This window comes from Chiloscyllium plagiosum, unplaced genomic scaffold, assembly GCF_037043375.1.
Source record: "Chiloscyllium plagiosum isolate Xiang-an unplaced genomic scaffold, Cpla_swu_hap1 HiC_scaffold_4, whole genome shotgun sequence".
In the NCBI taxonomy this organism is placed as follows: domain Eukaryota; kingdom Metazoa; phylum Chordata; class Chondrichthyes; order Orectolobiformes; family Hemiscylliidae; genus Chiloscyllium; species Chiloscyllium plagiosum.
Window position 1 is genome coordinate 87,761,564 of NW_028270142.1, and position 15,483 is coordinate 87,777,046.

Sequence of the window (15,483 nt, forward strand, 5' to 3'; positions counted from 1 at the left end):
AAGGTCCTCTAGCTTATCTCTCCACGCTTCAGGCTCTCTTTCTTTATTCCTGATGAAGGGCTTTTGCCCGAAACGTCGATTTTGCTGAAGCTCCTCGGATGCTGCCTGAACTGCTGTGCTCTTCCAGCACCACTGATCCAGAATCAGATCCTGTGTACTCTTGCTATTTGTTAAGAATTGAGGGAAGGGTGAAGTTTGGCAATATCACAGAGGGTGGAAATAGGTGATCTTAGTGATAGTGAAAATTGCTTAATAGGAAACACATTTTAAGATCAAATCTGGCACCAACATTCCCAACAATCTGGTTCAGCCTCAGCTACCAAACAGAGGGCTAGAATAAATAAGGGAATAGTCTTTGGCGCTAACATCAATTCTTTCATGTGTTTCAAATACTTAATTGGAAGAAATCTTTATTCATGCAGTACCAGATACTGGGCAACCACTCTGACAATTCAGAGATAGTGATGAGCTTGACAGTGATGGTTGAGAGGTAAAGCTGGGTGTCACTAGTGCGCACAGGGAAACTGGTGTAGTTTTGAGTTATGTCAGTTGCAAATGAGAAGGAGGAGCCGGCTAAGAAGAGATGTTACTGGTGATATCTATTGTTTCAATGGACTTACTCCTTACTGATATTTAGATGAAACAATACAACAGTCTGTCTGTAATGACGTAATTTCTGCAGACTGATACTTTCAAATCACACCACAGAACAAACTCGTTTATTGGAGAGATATTGAGCATTATTAAAATGACATTTTTCAGCACGCAGTTATTTGTACAATTTGACAAAAGGAAATTATGAACTTAAAGAAATTAACACCTTGAGACAAGGGGAGAGAGAGCGAGAGAGAGAGAAAGAAAGAAAGAAAGAGAGAAGGAAGAGAGGGAGAGAAGAAAGAGCGAGAGAGGGAGAGAAGGAAGAGGGAAGAGACAGCGAGGAGGAGAGCTTGGGAGGAGAGAGAAGAAAAGAGAAGAGAGGGGAGAGAGGGCGACGGAGAGGGGAGAGGGGAGAGGGGAGAGGGGAGAGGGGAGAGGGGAGAGGGGAGAGGGGAGAGGGGGGAGAGGGGAGAGGGGAGAGGGGAGAGGGGAGAGGGGAGAGGGGAGAGGGGAGAGGGGAGGGGGAGAGGGGAGAGGGGAGAGGGAGGTGGAGAGGGGAGAGGGAGAGGGGAGAGGGAGGGGGAGAGGGGAGAGGGAGGGGGAGAGGGGAGAGGGGAGAGGGGAGAGGGGAGAGGGGAGAGGGAGAGGGGAGAGGGGAGAGGGAAGGGGAGAGGGAGGGGGGAGAGGGGAGAAAGAGGGGAGGGAGAGGGGAGAAAGAGGGGAGAAAGAGGGGAGAAAGAGGGGAGAAAGAGGGGAGAAGGAGGGGAGAAGGAGGGGAGAAGGAGGAGGGAAGGAGGAGGGAAGGAGGAGGGAAGGAGGAGGGAAGGAGGAGGGAAGGAGGAGGGAAGGAGGAGGGAAGGAGGAGGGAAGGAGGAGGGAAGGAGGAGGGAAGGAGGAGGGAAGGAGGAGGGAAGGAGGAGGGAAGGAGGAGGGAAGGAGGAGGGAAGGAGGAGGGAAGGAGGAGGGAAGGAGGAGGGAAGGAGGAGGGAAGGAGGAGGGAAGGAGGAGGGAAGGAGGAGGGAAGGAGGAGGGAAGGAGGAGGGAAGGAGAGTGAAGGAGGGGAGGGGAGAGGAGGTGAAGGAGGGGAGGGGAGAGAGGGGAGGGGAGAGAGGGGAGGGGAGAGAGGGGAGGGGAGAGAGGGGAGGGGAGAGAGGGGAGGGGAGAGAGGGGAGGGGAGAGAGGGGAGGGGAGAGAGGGGAGGGGAGAGAGGGGAGGGGAGAGAGGGGAGGGGAGAGAGGGGAGGGGAGAGAGGGGAGGGGAGAGAGGGGAGGGGAGAGAGGGGAGGGGAGAGAGGGGAGGGGAGAGAGGGGAGGGGAGAGAGGGGAGGGGAGAGAGGGGAGGGGAGAGAGGGGAGGGGAGAGAGGGGAGGGGAGAGAGGGGAGGGGAGAGAGGGGGGGGAGAGAGGGGGGGGAGAGAGGGGGGGGGAGAGAGGGGGGGGAGAGAGGGGGGGGAGAGAGGGGGGGGGAGAGAGGGGGGGGAGAGAGGGGGGGGGAGAGAGGGGGGGGGAGAGAGGGGGGGGGAGAGAGGGGGGGGAGAGAGGGGGGGAGAGAGGGCGGGGAGAGAGGGGGGGGGAGAGGGGGGGGAGAGAGGGGGGGAGAGGGGGGGGGGAGAGGGGGGGGGGAGAGGGGGGGGAGAGGGGGGGGGAGAGAGGGGGGGGGAGAGAGGGGGGGGGAGAGAGGGGGGGGGAGAGAGGGGGGGGGAGAGAGGGGGGGGGAGAGAGGGGGGGGAGAGAGGGGGGGGGAGAGAGGGGGGGGGAGAGAGGGGGGGGGAGAGAGGGGGGGGGAGAGAGGGGGAGAGAGAGGGGGGGAGAGAGGGGGGGGGAGAGAGGGGGGGGGAGAGAGGGGGGGGGAGAGAGGGGGGGGGGAGAGAGGGGGGGGGAGAGAGGGGGGGGGAAGAGGGGGGGGGAGAGAGGGGGGGGGAGAGAGGGGGGGGGAGAGGGGGGGGAGAGAGGGGGGGAGAGGGGGGGAGAGAGGGGGGAGAGGAGGGGAGAGAGAGAAAGGAGGAAAGGAGGGGAGGAGGAGGGAAGGAGGAGGGAAGGAGGAAGAGGGAAGGAGGAGGGAAAGGAGGAGGGAAGGAGGAGGGAAGGAGGAGGGAAGGAGGAGGGAAGGAGGAGGGAGGGAAGGAGGGGAAGGAGGAGGGAAGGAGGAGGAAGGAGGAGGGAAGGAGGAGGGAGGAGGAGGGAAGGGGTGGGAAGGAGGAGGGAAGGAGGAGGGAAGGAGGAGGGAAGGAGGAGGGAAGGAGGAGGGAAGGAGGAGGGAAGGAGGGGGAAGGAGGAGGGAAGGAGGGGGAAGGTGGGGGAAGGTGGGGGGAAGGTGGGGGAAGGAGGGGGGAAGGTGGGGGAGGAGGGGGGAAGGTGGGGGAAGGTGGGGGAAGGTGGGGTAAGGTGGGGTAAGGAGGGGTAAGGTGGGGGATGGAGGGGGTGGTGGGGGGGAAGGAGGGGGAAGGTGGGGGAAGGAGGGGGAAGGAGGGGGAAGGTGGGGGAAGGAGGGGGAAGGAGGGGGGAAGGAGGAGGGAAGGAGGAGGAAGGAGGAGGGAAGGAGGAGGGGAGAAGTGAAGGAGAGTGAAGGAGGGGAGGGGAGAGGAGGTGAAGGAGGGGGGAGGGGAGGGGAGGGGAGGGGAGACGGAGAGAGTCGGAGAGAGTCAGAGAGAGAGTCAGAGAGAGAGATGGAGAGAGTCAGAGGGGAGAGACGGAGAGAGTCAGAGGGAAGAGAGAGAGAGAGTCAGAGGGAAGAGAGAGAGAGAGTCAGAGGGAAGAGAAAGAGAGAGTCAGAGGGGGAGGGGAGAGGGGGAGGGGAGAGGGGGAGGGGAGAGGGGGAGGGGAGAGGGGGAGGGGAGAGGGGGAGGGGAGAGGGGGAGGGGAGAGGGGGAGGGAGAGGGGGAGGGGAGAGGGGGAGGGGAGAGGGGGAGGGGAGAGGGGGAGGGGAGAGGGGGAGGGGAGAGGGGGAGGGGAGAGGGGGAGGGGAGAGGGGGAGGGGAGAGGGGGAGGGGAGAGGGGGAGGGGAGAGGGGGAGGGGAGAGGGGGAGGGGAGAGGGGGGAGGGGGAGGGGAGAGGGGGGAGGGGAGAGGGGGGAGGGGAGAGGGGAGAGGGGAGAGGGGAGAAAAAAAGAGAAGACAAGTGGAGAGAGGAGAGAGAGAGGAGAGAGGAGAGAGGGAGAGAGAGAGAAAAAAAAGAGAGAAAAAGAGAGCAGAGAGAGAAAATGCAAATGAGAATAATAACTGTTGGTGAATTGTCTTTGCCAAGGGTGTGTCCGAGGGATGCTGTTTATGTTGGAACAGTAGATGAATGATATCTGCTACACAGTGCCTTACATTTGCCTTTACAAAAGTATAAAGGTTAGGGTATAAGGCTATCTCCATTATATACTTTCTTTTTTGGGGGGGTGAGAGGTTTCTGGTCCATAACACCCTCTATCCAAGGAATTCATTTCATACACATTTATGGCATTCTCTTTAAGGCCTGTATTACTTTTGCTTTAAAGTACGGAGCCAAAACTAAGCATTACTGAACAATACACCACATGTGGTCTCATCAATGTTTGAGTTAACTGTATTAAGACTTAGCTACTCCTTTGCTCAAATCCCCTTGCAATAGAAGCTAACATATCATTCACTTTCTTATTGCTTACCGTACCCGTTGCTAACTTTTAATGGACAATGGCTTATAAACAAGGTCACCCATTTTGCTCTGAAGTTCAACTCTTCTCAAACTTTTGCCTTTTAAGAAATAGTTTGCATTTCTGTTTTTCTTACCAAAGTGGATAATCGCTCATTACCCCACATGGCATTCCATTTGACATTTTTTGCCCGCACTCATTTAGCCTCTTCATATACTTTTAAAGTATACCTGCACTTTTCTCTAATCACATTTTACCTTCTGTAACAATTGCAAACTTGAAAATGTCTATTATTCACTTTAAGCAAATCATTGCCACAGACTGTTAATAATTGAATCCAACCATTAATTCTGAGGTATCCTACTCATCACTGCGTGCTAACCTGAAAATGACACATTTATTACCCTAGAGAAAGGCAATAAAGCTGTGCAAGTGTTATTACGGTGGCTTTAAAATGGTGCCAAAAAATGTGTCCCACATGGTTCACTTCTCAGATCTGAGTTTTACTGGCTGAAATAAACCATTATTTCCCAAGGATTTTCCCCACTGTGGAAGCGTTCCAAGGCTTGAAAATTGTCATAATTCCTTGGTGAATGTTTGAGGGACAGGACGAGTCATTGAGTGTGGTGGGGAGGTGAGTCAGCCATTCTTGCCTTGGAGCTCGCAAAGCCAAAATTTCAAGTTTTGATCCCACTTGGGGCTCCATCTCCAATTTGGGATGCCCTGTAATAAATGGGGTTGGAATTTTAAAAAAAAATTGTGGTTGTAAAATTGTAGTTTTAGATCACATGACCAAGAAACAGTTGTTTCCATCTCCAACAGTTTCCCACATGACTCTGAAGTAACGTGCAGTTTTTACAGCCAGCTGTCAGTGTCTTCCTTACAAGATATTTAGCTACATGAGAGCATACACTAAGAAAAGGCTATTAATCCCCTGCAGCTTGCATTGTTGCTAACACCATTAAGAGGCTGAATAGATTTACATTTATTCAGCACTCCCTTGTGGCTTCCAAATATCCTAAAGCACCTCACATACAATTAATCTAATGCATTTCTGAGAGATTAAGTGGAAACGGTTTTAAGCACAGCAAGGTTCCATTAACAACAGTGAAAAGTTTTAAAAATTGCAGTTAGCAACCACTTCCCTGAAAGAACATTCCAAAATAAAGTTGGATTTCATTTTCATTATGCATCTCCACACTAGTTGAAAATGGCACTCAAAAAGAGATGTACAACAAGTGTATCAAGCACTGCCAATGGGCTGAAGAGTGGCTGATTGAGATTAATTTGGATAAATGCGAGGTATTGTATTTTAGTAAAACAATCAAGGGCAGGCCTTCTACAATTAAAAGCAGGGCCCTGGGTAGTGTTGAAGAACAGAGAGACTTACTCAAGTACGTAATTCTTAAATTTTGCGTCACCTCCTGATAGGGGGATTAAGACGACATTTAGCATGCTTGCCTTCATTGCTCAAACCTTTAAATGTAGGAGTTGAGACGTTTTGTTGAAGTTGTACAGGATGTTGGTGAGGCCCCTTCTGGAGTACCATGTCCAGTTATAATTATCCTGTTATTGGGAGGATATTATTAAGTTGGAGAGGGTTCAGAAGACATTTACCAAGATGTTGCCAGGAATGTAGGGTTTCAGTTATAAGGAGAGAGTAGATTGGCTGGGACTTTTTTTCATTGGAGTGCAAGAGGCTGAGGGGTAACCTTTTAGAGGTATATAAAATCATGAGGGGTTTAGATAAGGTGTCTTTTCCCTGGGTGGAGGAATTCAAGAGCAGGGAGCATATTTTTAAGGTGAGAGGAGAAAGATTTAATAAAGACATGAGGGGTAGTTTTTTTTGTTGTTTTAAACAGAAAGTGGTTCCTGTGTAGAATGAAAGTCCAGAGAAAGTGGTGGATATGGGCACAGTTACAACATTTAAAAGTCATTAGCTAAGTACAAGGATAAGAAATGTTTGGAGGAATATGGGCCAAATGCAGGCACGTGGGACTAGTTTAGTTTGGGATTATGATCGGCATGGACTGGTTGGACCGAAGGGTCTGTTTCCCTGCTGTATGACTCTATGTTTAAGCTAGAAAGTTTCCAAATCAGTTTTTTTAGATTAATTTTTTAGCTTAATTTTTTAGATTAATTAAGGGCAGCATGGTGGCTCAGTTGTTAGCACTACTGCCTCACAACGCCAGGGACCCGGGTTCGATTCCAACCTCGGGCGACTGTCTGCGTGAAATTTGCACATTCTCCCCGTGTCAGCGTGGGTTTCCTCTGGGTATTCCAGTTTCCTCCCACAGTTGAAAAATGTGTTGCTGGAAAAGCGCAGCAGGTCAGGCAGCATCAAAGGAGCAGGAGAATCGACGTTTCGGGCATAAGCCCTTCTTCCTGATGCTTCTTTGATGCTGCCCGACCTGCTGCACTTTTCCAGCAACACATTTTTCTGCTCTGATCTCCAGCATCTGCAGTCCTCACTTTTTCCTCCCACAGTCCAAAAATGTGCAGGTCAGGTGAATTGGCCATGCTAAATTGCCCATAGTGTTAGGTACGTTAGTCAAAGGGAAATGGGTCTGGGTGGGTTACTCATCGGAGGGTCGGTGTGGACTTGTTGGACCGAAGGGCCTGTTTACACACTGTAGGGAATGTCATCTAATGTAATATAATTTGAATAAATCATCTGAACACAATTCATCATGATATCATCCTAAAAGCACAATACATTCTAGGGCAAGTCAAGAAAGAGTAGGTAAGAACAGTAAAGAACAGTGGGCAGCACGGTGGCACAGTGGTTAGCACTGCTGCCTCGCAGCGCCTGAGACCCGGGTTCAATTCCCGCCTCAGGCGACTGACTGTGTGGTGTTTGCACGTTCTCCCCGTGTCTGCGTGGGTTTCCTCCGGGTGCTCCGGTTTCCTCCCACAGTCCAAAGATGTGCAGGTCAGGTGAATTGGCTGTGCTAAATTGCCTGTAGTGTTAGGTAAGGGGTAAATGTAGGGGTATGGGTGGGTTGCGCTTCGGCGGGGTGGTGTGGACTTGTTGGGCCGAAGGGCCTGTTTCCACACTGTAAAGTAATCTAATCTAATCTAAACTGATAGCTTGCTCCTGGAGATGTTAGTGATATTTTAATCCATACTCACTAATGACATATTTGATAGTCTGACCAGTATAATACAAGGCAAGTTTATGATCTCTGAAAGAAAATTGACTCGAAAGCCTAATAATGGTTCGTGTCAGATATTTCTTCATATTGGTACACTGATTCTTGTGCTCAAAATAGGAAGCAACTTGAATGTGAAAGGTACGGTGAAGATTCATTGAAAAATGTCTCATATATGTTCAATTACAACATGATATCAAATAGTTAACGTGGCTCGGTACAGTAAGACAACTTGTAAAATTATTAGGGCACTATGCTCCAGAGAGAAATGATTTTTTTCTAAAAGTGAAACAATCAGAATAATTGAACTTATTGCTCCCTGTTAGAGGGAATGAAATTAAAAAGGTTGGGAATAGATATCAAAAATTCAAGATGGAGCTCCTTTGAGTTAACATTTAAATTGGAAACCTTGGAGGGCTAATAATAAATATTACCTAGCAAGCATTAGCTATCAGATGGATAAAGTTAAAGAGAGCTGTAAACTCCCCCAAGGTTTTATTATGCTACATTGCATTTCTCTCTATAATGTATACATTGCATACATCAGGACTTCATGGTAAAATACATACAAATGTGCTCTTATGCTGAGGTGTCCTTGCAATTTCACTTCAAAAGGTATATGTAGAAGCTTTAAATTTGTAAGTAGCTGGTCAAAACATAAAATTTGCATTTAGTGATACTCGTATAGGATACATATCAGCAGAACAGCAGAGTTTAAGATCAGGATTAGTACAATTGGCATTTCCAGCACTAAATGAACTCTTGTTTATCTCAGTGAAAAACAATAACCATTGTCTATCTGCATTAACTCTAATTTCAAAATTGCTGATTATAGCACCTTAAATGTCTTCCTCATTACCGGCAAACACAGCTGTTGTTACGTAATAGTTTTCACCTCATTAAATGTAATGAATGCAAAAGTGAACACTTTGTTGAGGTGTGCTAAATAGAATAAAATACCCTTGAGGCTGACCTCATTTTAATATTCCCAGATTGGAATATTTTTTCCAACACTGTATATGATTGGTCTTTAATGGAGAAATCTGCACCAAGAAAGTAGAGAACTACTCTACCCTTCAAGTAAGCCTGTGTTTAAGTTCCAGCAGCTTGAATGTTTGGTTCTGACCTTCAAGCTATCACTTGTTCAGTTACTTGTTATTTTAAGCTTGTTATTTTAAGGAGTTAGAACATTAGAACATAAGAAATAGGAGCAGAAATAGGCCATCTGGGCCTTTGAGCCATTCACTAACATCATGGCTGATTTTTTCGTGGCCTCAGCTCCACTTACCCAGTCTTTCACCATAACCTCTAATTCCCTTACTGTTCAAAAAGTTATCTTAGCTTTAAAAACAATGAGGAAGCCTCAATGACTTCAGTCCGAAAAGAGCAACAGTCTGCAATTTCAGACGTTTAAAGGCCTGAATTCTACATAAAACCTGTTGGAACTAAACACTCCATCAAAGCAAACACTTTAGAATGCAATTAATTTTAAAAAATCTTAAACAGCAACAACCACAATCAAATCATTCCTTTCTCCGGCATCTTTAAACACCAAAAAGTACTAATTCTGCTTAGGAGTCACTCAAATCATTGATGCTGGCATTCTTATCCATTCTTAGGAACAAGCACACTAAATACTTTAATTTTTTTTCAACAATTTCATAGCACTCTTCACCATTCACCCCATCTTCATTTCTCATTAGAAGTCTAACCTGTCAGGGTCCTCTGTTGTTTGCATATTGAAGAGAAGTGAAGGAACAATCTTATCCATATGCTGAGGTTCCCATATTATAGTCTGCAGCTCATCATTGACGGTTTTCCGCACAACCCCTTGAATACCCTTGATACCAGCAATCCTGATCCTGCCAAGAACAAACAAAAGTTTCTCCTTTTAGCACATATATACAGTTTATTAAAGCATTTGTAAATCATATATTTAGAACGCTAATTGAAAGTAAAAATCAACAAACTACTGCACTTACAAATTAGGTTCTTGAACATTTTGTTGATGTTTTTCTCCAATAGTTTGAAGACCACCACCAGATTGCCAGCATCATTTATTACATGAAATTTACCACAAGGTTGCTCAATGATAAACTAAAATCAAATTACACTTTATTACCTTTTGACTGCTACAGGAACAAATCACATGAATTATAGAATGTCACGAAACAGAAATGTTTTTATGCAAAGCTGGAAAAAGAAATGACCACTAGTTTGGGAATAGTCAGGACAGCATCCTGAGTCTAACCACTTCTAAGCCCCTGAACTGGTATCAGAGGCCACCCTTAACTACTCGGGCAGGATTCCTCGACAGAAGGCTTGACTGAGGACTACTGATCACCATAATCAGTTGGCTTTGTCTCTGTGCTAAACCTCATGGCAATATAGCAGTTCTATGAGCCTGGTATCTCTAGCTGAGGAACAAGATGCAAAAAGGCAATGGAGTGCAAGGTAGGAATGCTACACAGATCTGGGTATGCTCAATGTGAGTGAGTACTAAGGGAACAAAGAACAGGCCAGAAATGCAGCTTGATCCATTGCATTAGTTGGACTCATGTCCCTGAGTGCCAAGTGTCCTTCTGACAGTATTACATTGATGGTAACTGTTGCACTTCAAGGTGCAGCAATGAAGTGCAGAAAGGATATTACTACAGGGACAATAAACAGGAGAAAGGTGTACTTACAATTGTGAACAACATAGGGAATGAAACAAAGATACCAAAACAATTGAGGATTGAATCAGAAATTGAAAATTCAAAAGGTGATCCTCCAGTAATCAAATTGGATACTAAAGAGATGCTTAAAAGGTGACACAGCGTAATACTTTACCTTCCAGAAAACAAGGTGATCCACTGAGACTATTACAGAATCATAAATTGACTGTGTACACCAAGAACAATATCCTCCGCTCTTTTTGACGTTAAAGTAGGAGAAGTGGGCGGCACGGTGGCACAGTGGTTAGCACTGCTGCCTCGCAACGCCTGAGACCCGGGTTCAATTCCCGCCTCAGGCGACTGACTGTGTGGAGTTTGCACATTCTCCCCGTGTCTGCGTGGGTTTCCTCTGGGTGATCCGGTTTCCTCCCACAGTCCAAAGATGTGCAGGTCAGGTGAATTGGCTGTGCTAAATTGCCTGTAGTGTTAGGTAAGGGGTAAATGTAGGGGTATGGGTGGGTTGCGCTTCGGCGGGGTGGTGTGGACTTGTTGGGCCGAAGGGCCTGTTTCCACACTGTAATCTAATCTAATCTAATCTAAAAAAAAAGTGTTACCTCTAAAACAACATTCGGTCAGGCTCAATTCAGAAAAATTAGCTCAGATTGGGAAAGAGAATAAGTTTATAATTGACAACAAGCAGTCGTGAACTGAATCATAGTACCTGGAGCTCACTTAACATGTCTGTATTGTAATCAGGTGGGTTGCGAATTATTTGTATTAATTATCACGAAATCAACTCAGTACACAAATACAGCCTCATATATGATTCCAAGGTTGGAGGACTGCATTGCAGGAATTGGATACTCCCAATTATTGCTAAAGGGATATTGTCAAGTTCCAGTGACTGATATTACCTTGCATCTATCAAATATTTATAACACTAGATTGACTTTATCACCACAAAGTCATGCCATTTAGAAATGAAAAAATGCGAAAGATGTTCTAACAATTAACCAATAAAATCATTAAAATGCTATGCAACTGTAAGGTTTACATCAACAATTTGGCTGTTTTCAGTCAAGAACATGTAGACCACCTGACTGAACTGAGGGATCAGCTACAAAATGCCGATTTGGTTATATATCTCACTAAAGGTGAATCAGAAAAGGGAAAAAAGGTGACTTACTTGGGTCACACAGTGGGTGAAGGCCAAGTAGCACCTAGATAAGTGAAAGTGAGAACTATTTTGGGTTTTCCTATGCCTAAGGTAAAACAGGAAATTTTGCAATATGTTGGCAGGTGTGCATTTTATTGCAAGTTTGTTTGAACTTCAGCGCTATTGTGGCTCCTTGAACAAATTTGTCAAAGAAAGGCAGAAAACTTGAAGGGACTCAAAAATGCCTTTGACAATTTATAATCTGCACCAATGACTGACAGGTTTTAGCAGTGTTGAATTATGAGAAGCCACTCAAGTTGGTTGTTGGTACCATTTTACGACAAGATAACAAGATGAGAATCAAACAAGCAGTCAGTTTTCAAAGGAACTGACTACAAGTCAACATAAATACTCGATGGTGGAGAGGGAGACACTGAATCTTGTGTCGGCTCATCATTTTGAAATACAGATTACCAACAATGTGGGCAAAATGATTACTTATAACAAACCACAATTCTTTGATTATTTTATGGAGAAAGCTCAGGTCAAGATTGAAATAACACCTGAGGCTGGCATGTCCTCACCAAGTCATCTTTTATTTACACATGCATAATACTTGACACTGGTCTAGCTCTCTCAAAGCAGAACCTCTGACACTCCTATTTACTTTTGTCAGCTAGAGTTCCCTGACTGGCGAGATTAACAGCCCTAATCAGGGAACTCAGAGGTCCACCTGGCTGACCTCACTACAATCACAACATCGTTCTCCTCTAAGTCGTGGAACATAGGCCTGTTCTTTATCTTGTAGCCTCTCTTGGCCTTTTTTTTACACCGGGTCCAGTTTCTCTGACTCAGCTTCAGATATGGGCAGCGCACACTGGACCATAACCCATCTCTTGCACCTGAAGCATCTCGGAAGAAACTCATGCTCTGAATCAGGTGAAGGCGTTGAGGCTGTGACATCTGCCATGTCCATCTCAAACTCCAAGATTTCTTAGACGCTACACAGTGGGGAAGAACCCACAGAACCCAATAGCCTGTCCAGCTGTCCTGAGGGATAGGTATGTTTTGTTCCTGCTCTGTTTGAGAGTTTGCAACTTTCCTGTGGTCCACGCACTTTCCAGTTACCAACAGGAGGCAGGAAGACCACCATAGTACATAGTAGACCAACAGGAGGCAGGAAGAACACAGCAAGACAGGCAGCATCAGGATGTGGAGAAGTTGACGTTTCAGGTCAAGTTGCTTCATCAGGATTGGGGAGGAGTAAGGGAGCTCAGAAATAAATAGAAGGAAGGGGCTGAGGCTGGGTAAAATGTAGGTGGGACAGCGATAGGTGGATGCAGGTCGGGGGTTATTTTGCAAGGTCAGTGGGAAAGGTGGAACAGATAGGTGGGGAGGAAGATGGGCAGGTAAGGTCAGGTCAAGGAGGCAGAGAGGAGAGTAAGGGCTGGACATGGGATGAGGTTCAGAGTGAGGAGATAGTGAAGCTGGTCCTCCAATTTCAAGTAATTTTTCCACCCATCCCGTGGCTCCCTTTCCAGCCCAGCTTCCTCCATTTTACCTCCCGCCCCACTAGCTTTACTATCTCTCCACTCCCAATCTCTTTCCATGTCCAGGAGGACATGTCATGTGAGATTGTTAAGCCTCACTTGTTGGTGATGATAACTGCTCTGCACAAATACTGTCATCATCACTTATTAGCCCAAATGTGAATGCTGACCAGGTTTTCTGCATGTAGGTACAGATGGTTTTGGTGTTTGGATTGGCAAATTGTAGTAAACACGGTGCAATCAACGATTAAATCTACTTTTAATCATATGAAGCAACTGAGGATGGTTGGATCTAAAACACTACCTTTAAAAACTTCCAAAGAATTAACTACCTTAACCAGTGGAGATAGCCCTCTCCTACCCATTCTAGAATCCTACAGACTTACATTTTGCAGAGTTTCTTGATGTCACACTCAATTAAATATTGCTTTGATTCAACAGTAATCACTCTCACCTCATCTCTATAATTCAGCTCTTTCCCCACCCACCAGTGAGCAGATTTTGCTGTGTGTGTACCACTTGATTGCTGTGAAAGAAACATTCTATCACACTACTAATGATTGATAGTACGAGGGCAGCAATTGACAAAACTGAATTTGACATGCTATCTGTAAGAGAGGGCATACCTGGGCAAGTTATTACATCGTTGATACATGCCTCTATTGTAACGATACTGAAATAGCTTGGCTCAGGACATGGCTCATTCTGGACCAGGAGTTTTCAGTACCATCGCCAAGATACTGCCAAGACTCTTAATCTTTGCTGCATCCAGTGTCTTAAGATGCAGGAAGAGTCCTTCTACAGTTTATAAATTTACATACTCACTTTCGAACAATTATACAATATGAATGACTTTGATATTCATCAAATAGTTGACTTCAATACATTTCAGCTTTCAAAATTTAAAATAATCATGAACGCATTTTAGAACTGCAGAAGCTATAAAGCAGTATTTTATGCAATATAAAAGCAAAATGGCATGGACACTGGCAACGTAAAAAAGAAATGTCACAGATATTGTATGGAATACTGAATAGGCCTCGCAGTATCTGTGGGGTAACAAGGGGGAACCAGATATAACTTTTCAAGTTGATAACCTTTTCATCCAAACCCACAGAACATTTGCAAGTTATGATGGGATTGAGTTTACTTTTGCAAATGACTATCAACTTGCAAATTAAACACCTAAAGCTACAGAGCAGACTTTACAGATATCAAATGTACTGTGGGCTGTACGAAAATAGAAACACTGTCTCTGAAGCAGCCTGCGTCATCATAATACTTTGCTGCATTAATTAGCACATTTTCCAGGCATTAAATTAGCACCCATCCCTGGCACAGAAATTTCAAGTTTTGAGGGTTTTTATTTTTAAAAACTGAGAACTGTAGCTGGATGTCAAATGTGTGTAGGTGTTGTGAAAACCTGTCGCATCAATCTGATAGGGATTAATTTGCATCAGAAAGCCATCTGTACTGTCAAAGACTAGACAAAAATTCTATTTGGATATTTTACAACTCTGTGCAAATTAGCCATCAAAACAATTATATACATTATGCAACATGATATCTGAAAGTGATTTAAGAGGCCACATTTTAAATACTTTCCCATCACAACAAATGACATGCACAACAGAAGGACTAAGATTAAGACTAGCCTCAGGTACTCACTTTGTTCTGCTCTCCAGATCATCAATATAAGAGTGGCACATTGCACTGAACTGAGACACAAAGAAGTCATAGCGTCTGTGGTATGAAGCAGTGTCTTCCTCAATGTTTGCAAACTTGACAAACTACGAAAAAAGACAATTTTTTTAAAAAGTAAGAGGAATTTGCACCAGTTTTGAAGGTTATAACTTGTCAGATGTTCCAGGGAGCTGTTGGTTAGACAGTCTGAATCAATGAAAGACCTGGAAGGTGAGACTGTCACTTGAAGTTGGGTTTCTTACAGTTTAAGATGCTCTTATATGGACAATCAATGGGAGGCATTATGCTCTGAGCTGGAAATGTAATTTTAACAGATTACATTTCTGCTGGCCTTCCCACAGTTGAGCACCCCAAATCATAGCTCTTTCCAACTTTTAAGTTTACTAGGCATTAGGAACACACCTACAGGTTAGAATGTAGACAAATATCTGGTGAATTTTAAAAGTACAGAACTTGAATTAAGAAATAAAAGATGAATCTTTGTAAAATATGAATACCTAAATCATTTTTTTCCACAAACACACTGGGACACATTAATCACCACCTATTCACGACTGTTTTTGCGTGTGAATCTATTTTGCTCCCAAAGAAAAACTTGACAAATTGAAAAAAAATCTCAAATTACACATTGAGGAAATTTCCATCGACAGTTGTGAAAGACAAAACAGAAGATATATCCATGTAATACAGAAACTCATATTTTCAATGGACATCAGTTGCAATTTTAATATACTGCAGAAATATCCATATTGGAATGTCTCATCTATATTCCTGGCATAAATTAGATCAGGGTTATTCCCACAATGTACTCCTCATACCAATTAAATTGTATCCATAGTTAGAATTTACATCATTAAATTATCATTTTTATTTGTTAAATATAAACCAAACAACAGATGCAAATAAAGCTGAAAACAAACACAGATAAAGCTGAAAATTTAAGTTGATTTATTTCAAATAGTATGTTCAACATTGGAATAAGGTCAAGGGTGGAGCATTTTCTGACCACTTAAAAGCGGTAATTCTGCAAAAATAGTGTTGCCTTACGATGGC

The 15,483-nt window shown here is 45.0% G+C and overlaps 1 protein-coding gene across 4 annotated transcripts in view; it reads right to left on the bottom strand.

Annotated features, from left to right (window-relative positions):
• The window catches only part of efr3a (EFR3 homolog A (S. cerevisiae)), a 176,493-nt gene that overhangs the window by 100,909 nt on the left and 60,101 nt on the right, over positions 1–15,483 (bottom strand). For all 4 annotated transcript variants that reach the window (XM_087986460.1, XM_087986459.1, XM_087986458.1 and 1 more), the window contains 2 exons: positions 14,395–14,516; positions 9,076–9,225 (listed from right to left, as the gene is read on the bottom strand). In XM_087986460.1, the coding sequence (XP_087842586.1) occupies positions 9,076–9,225; positions 14,395–14,516 (272 nt within the window). The remainder of the gene's footprint in view (positions 1–9,075; positions 9,226–14,394; positions 14,517–15,483) is intronic.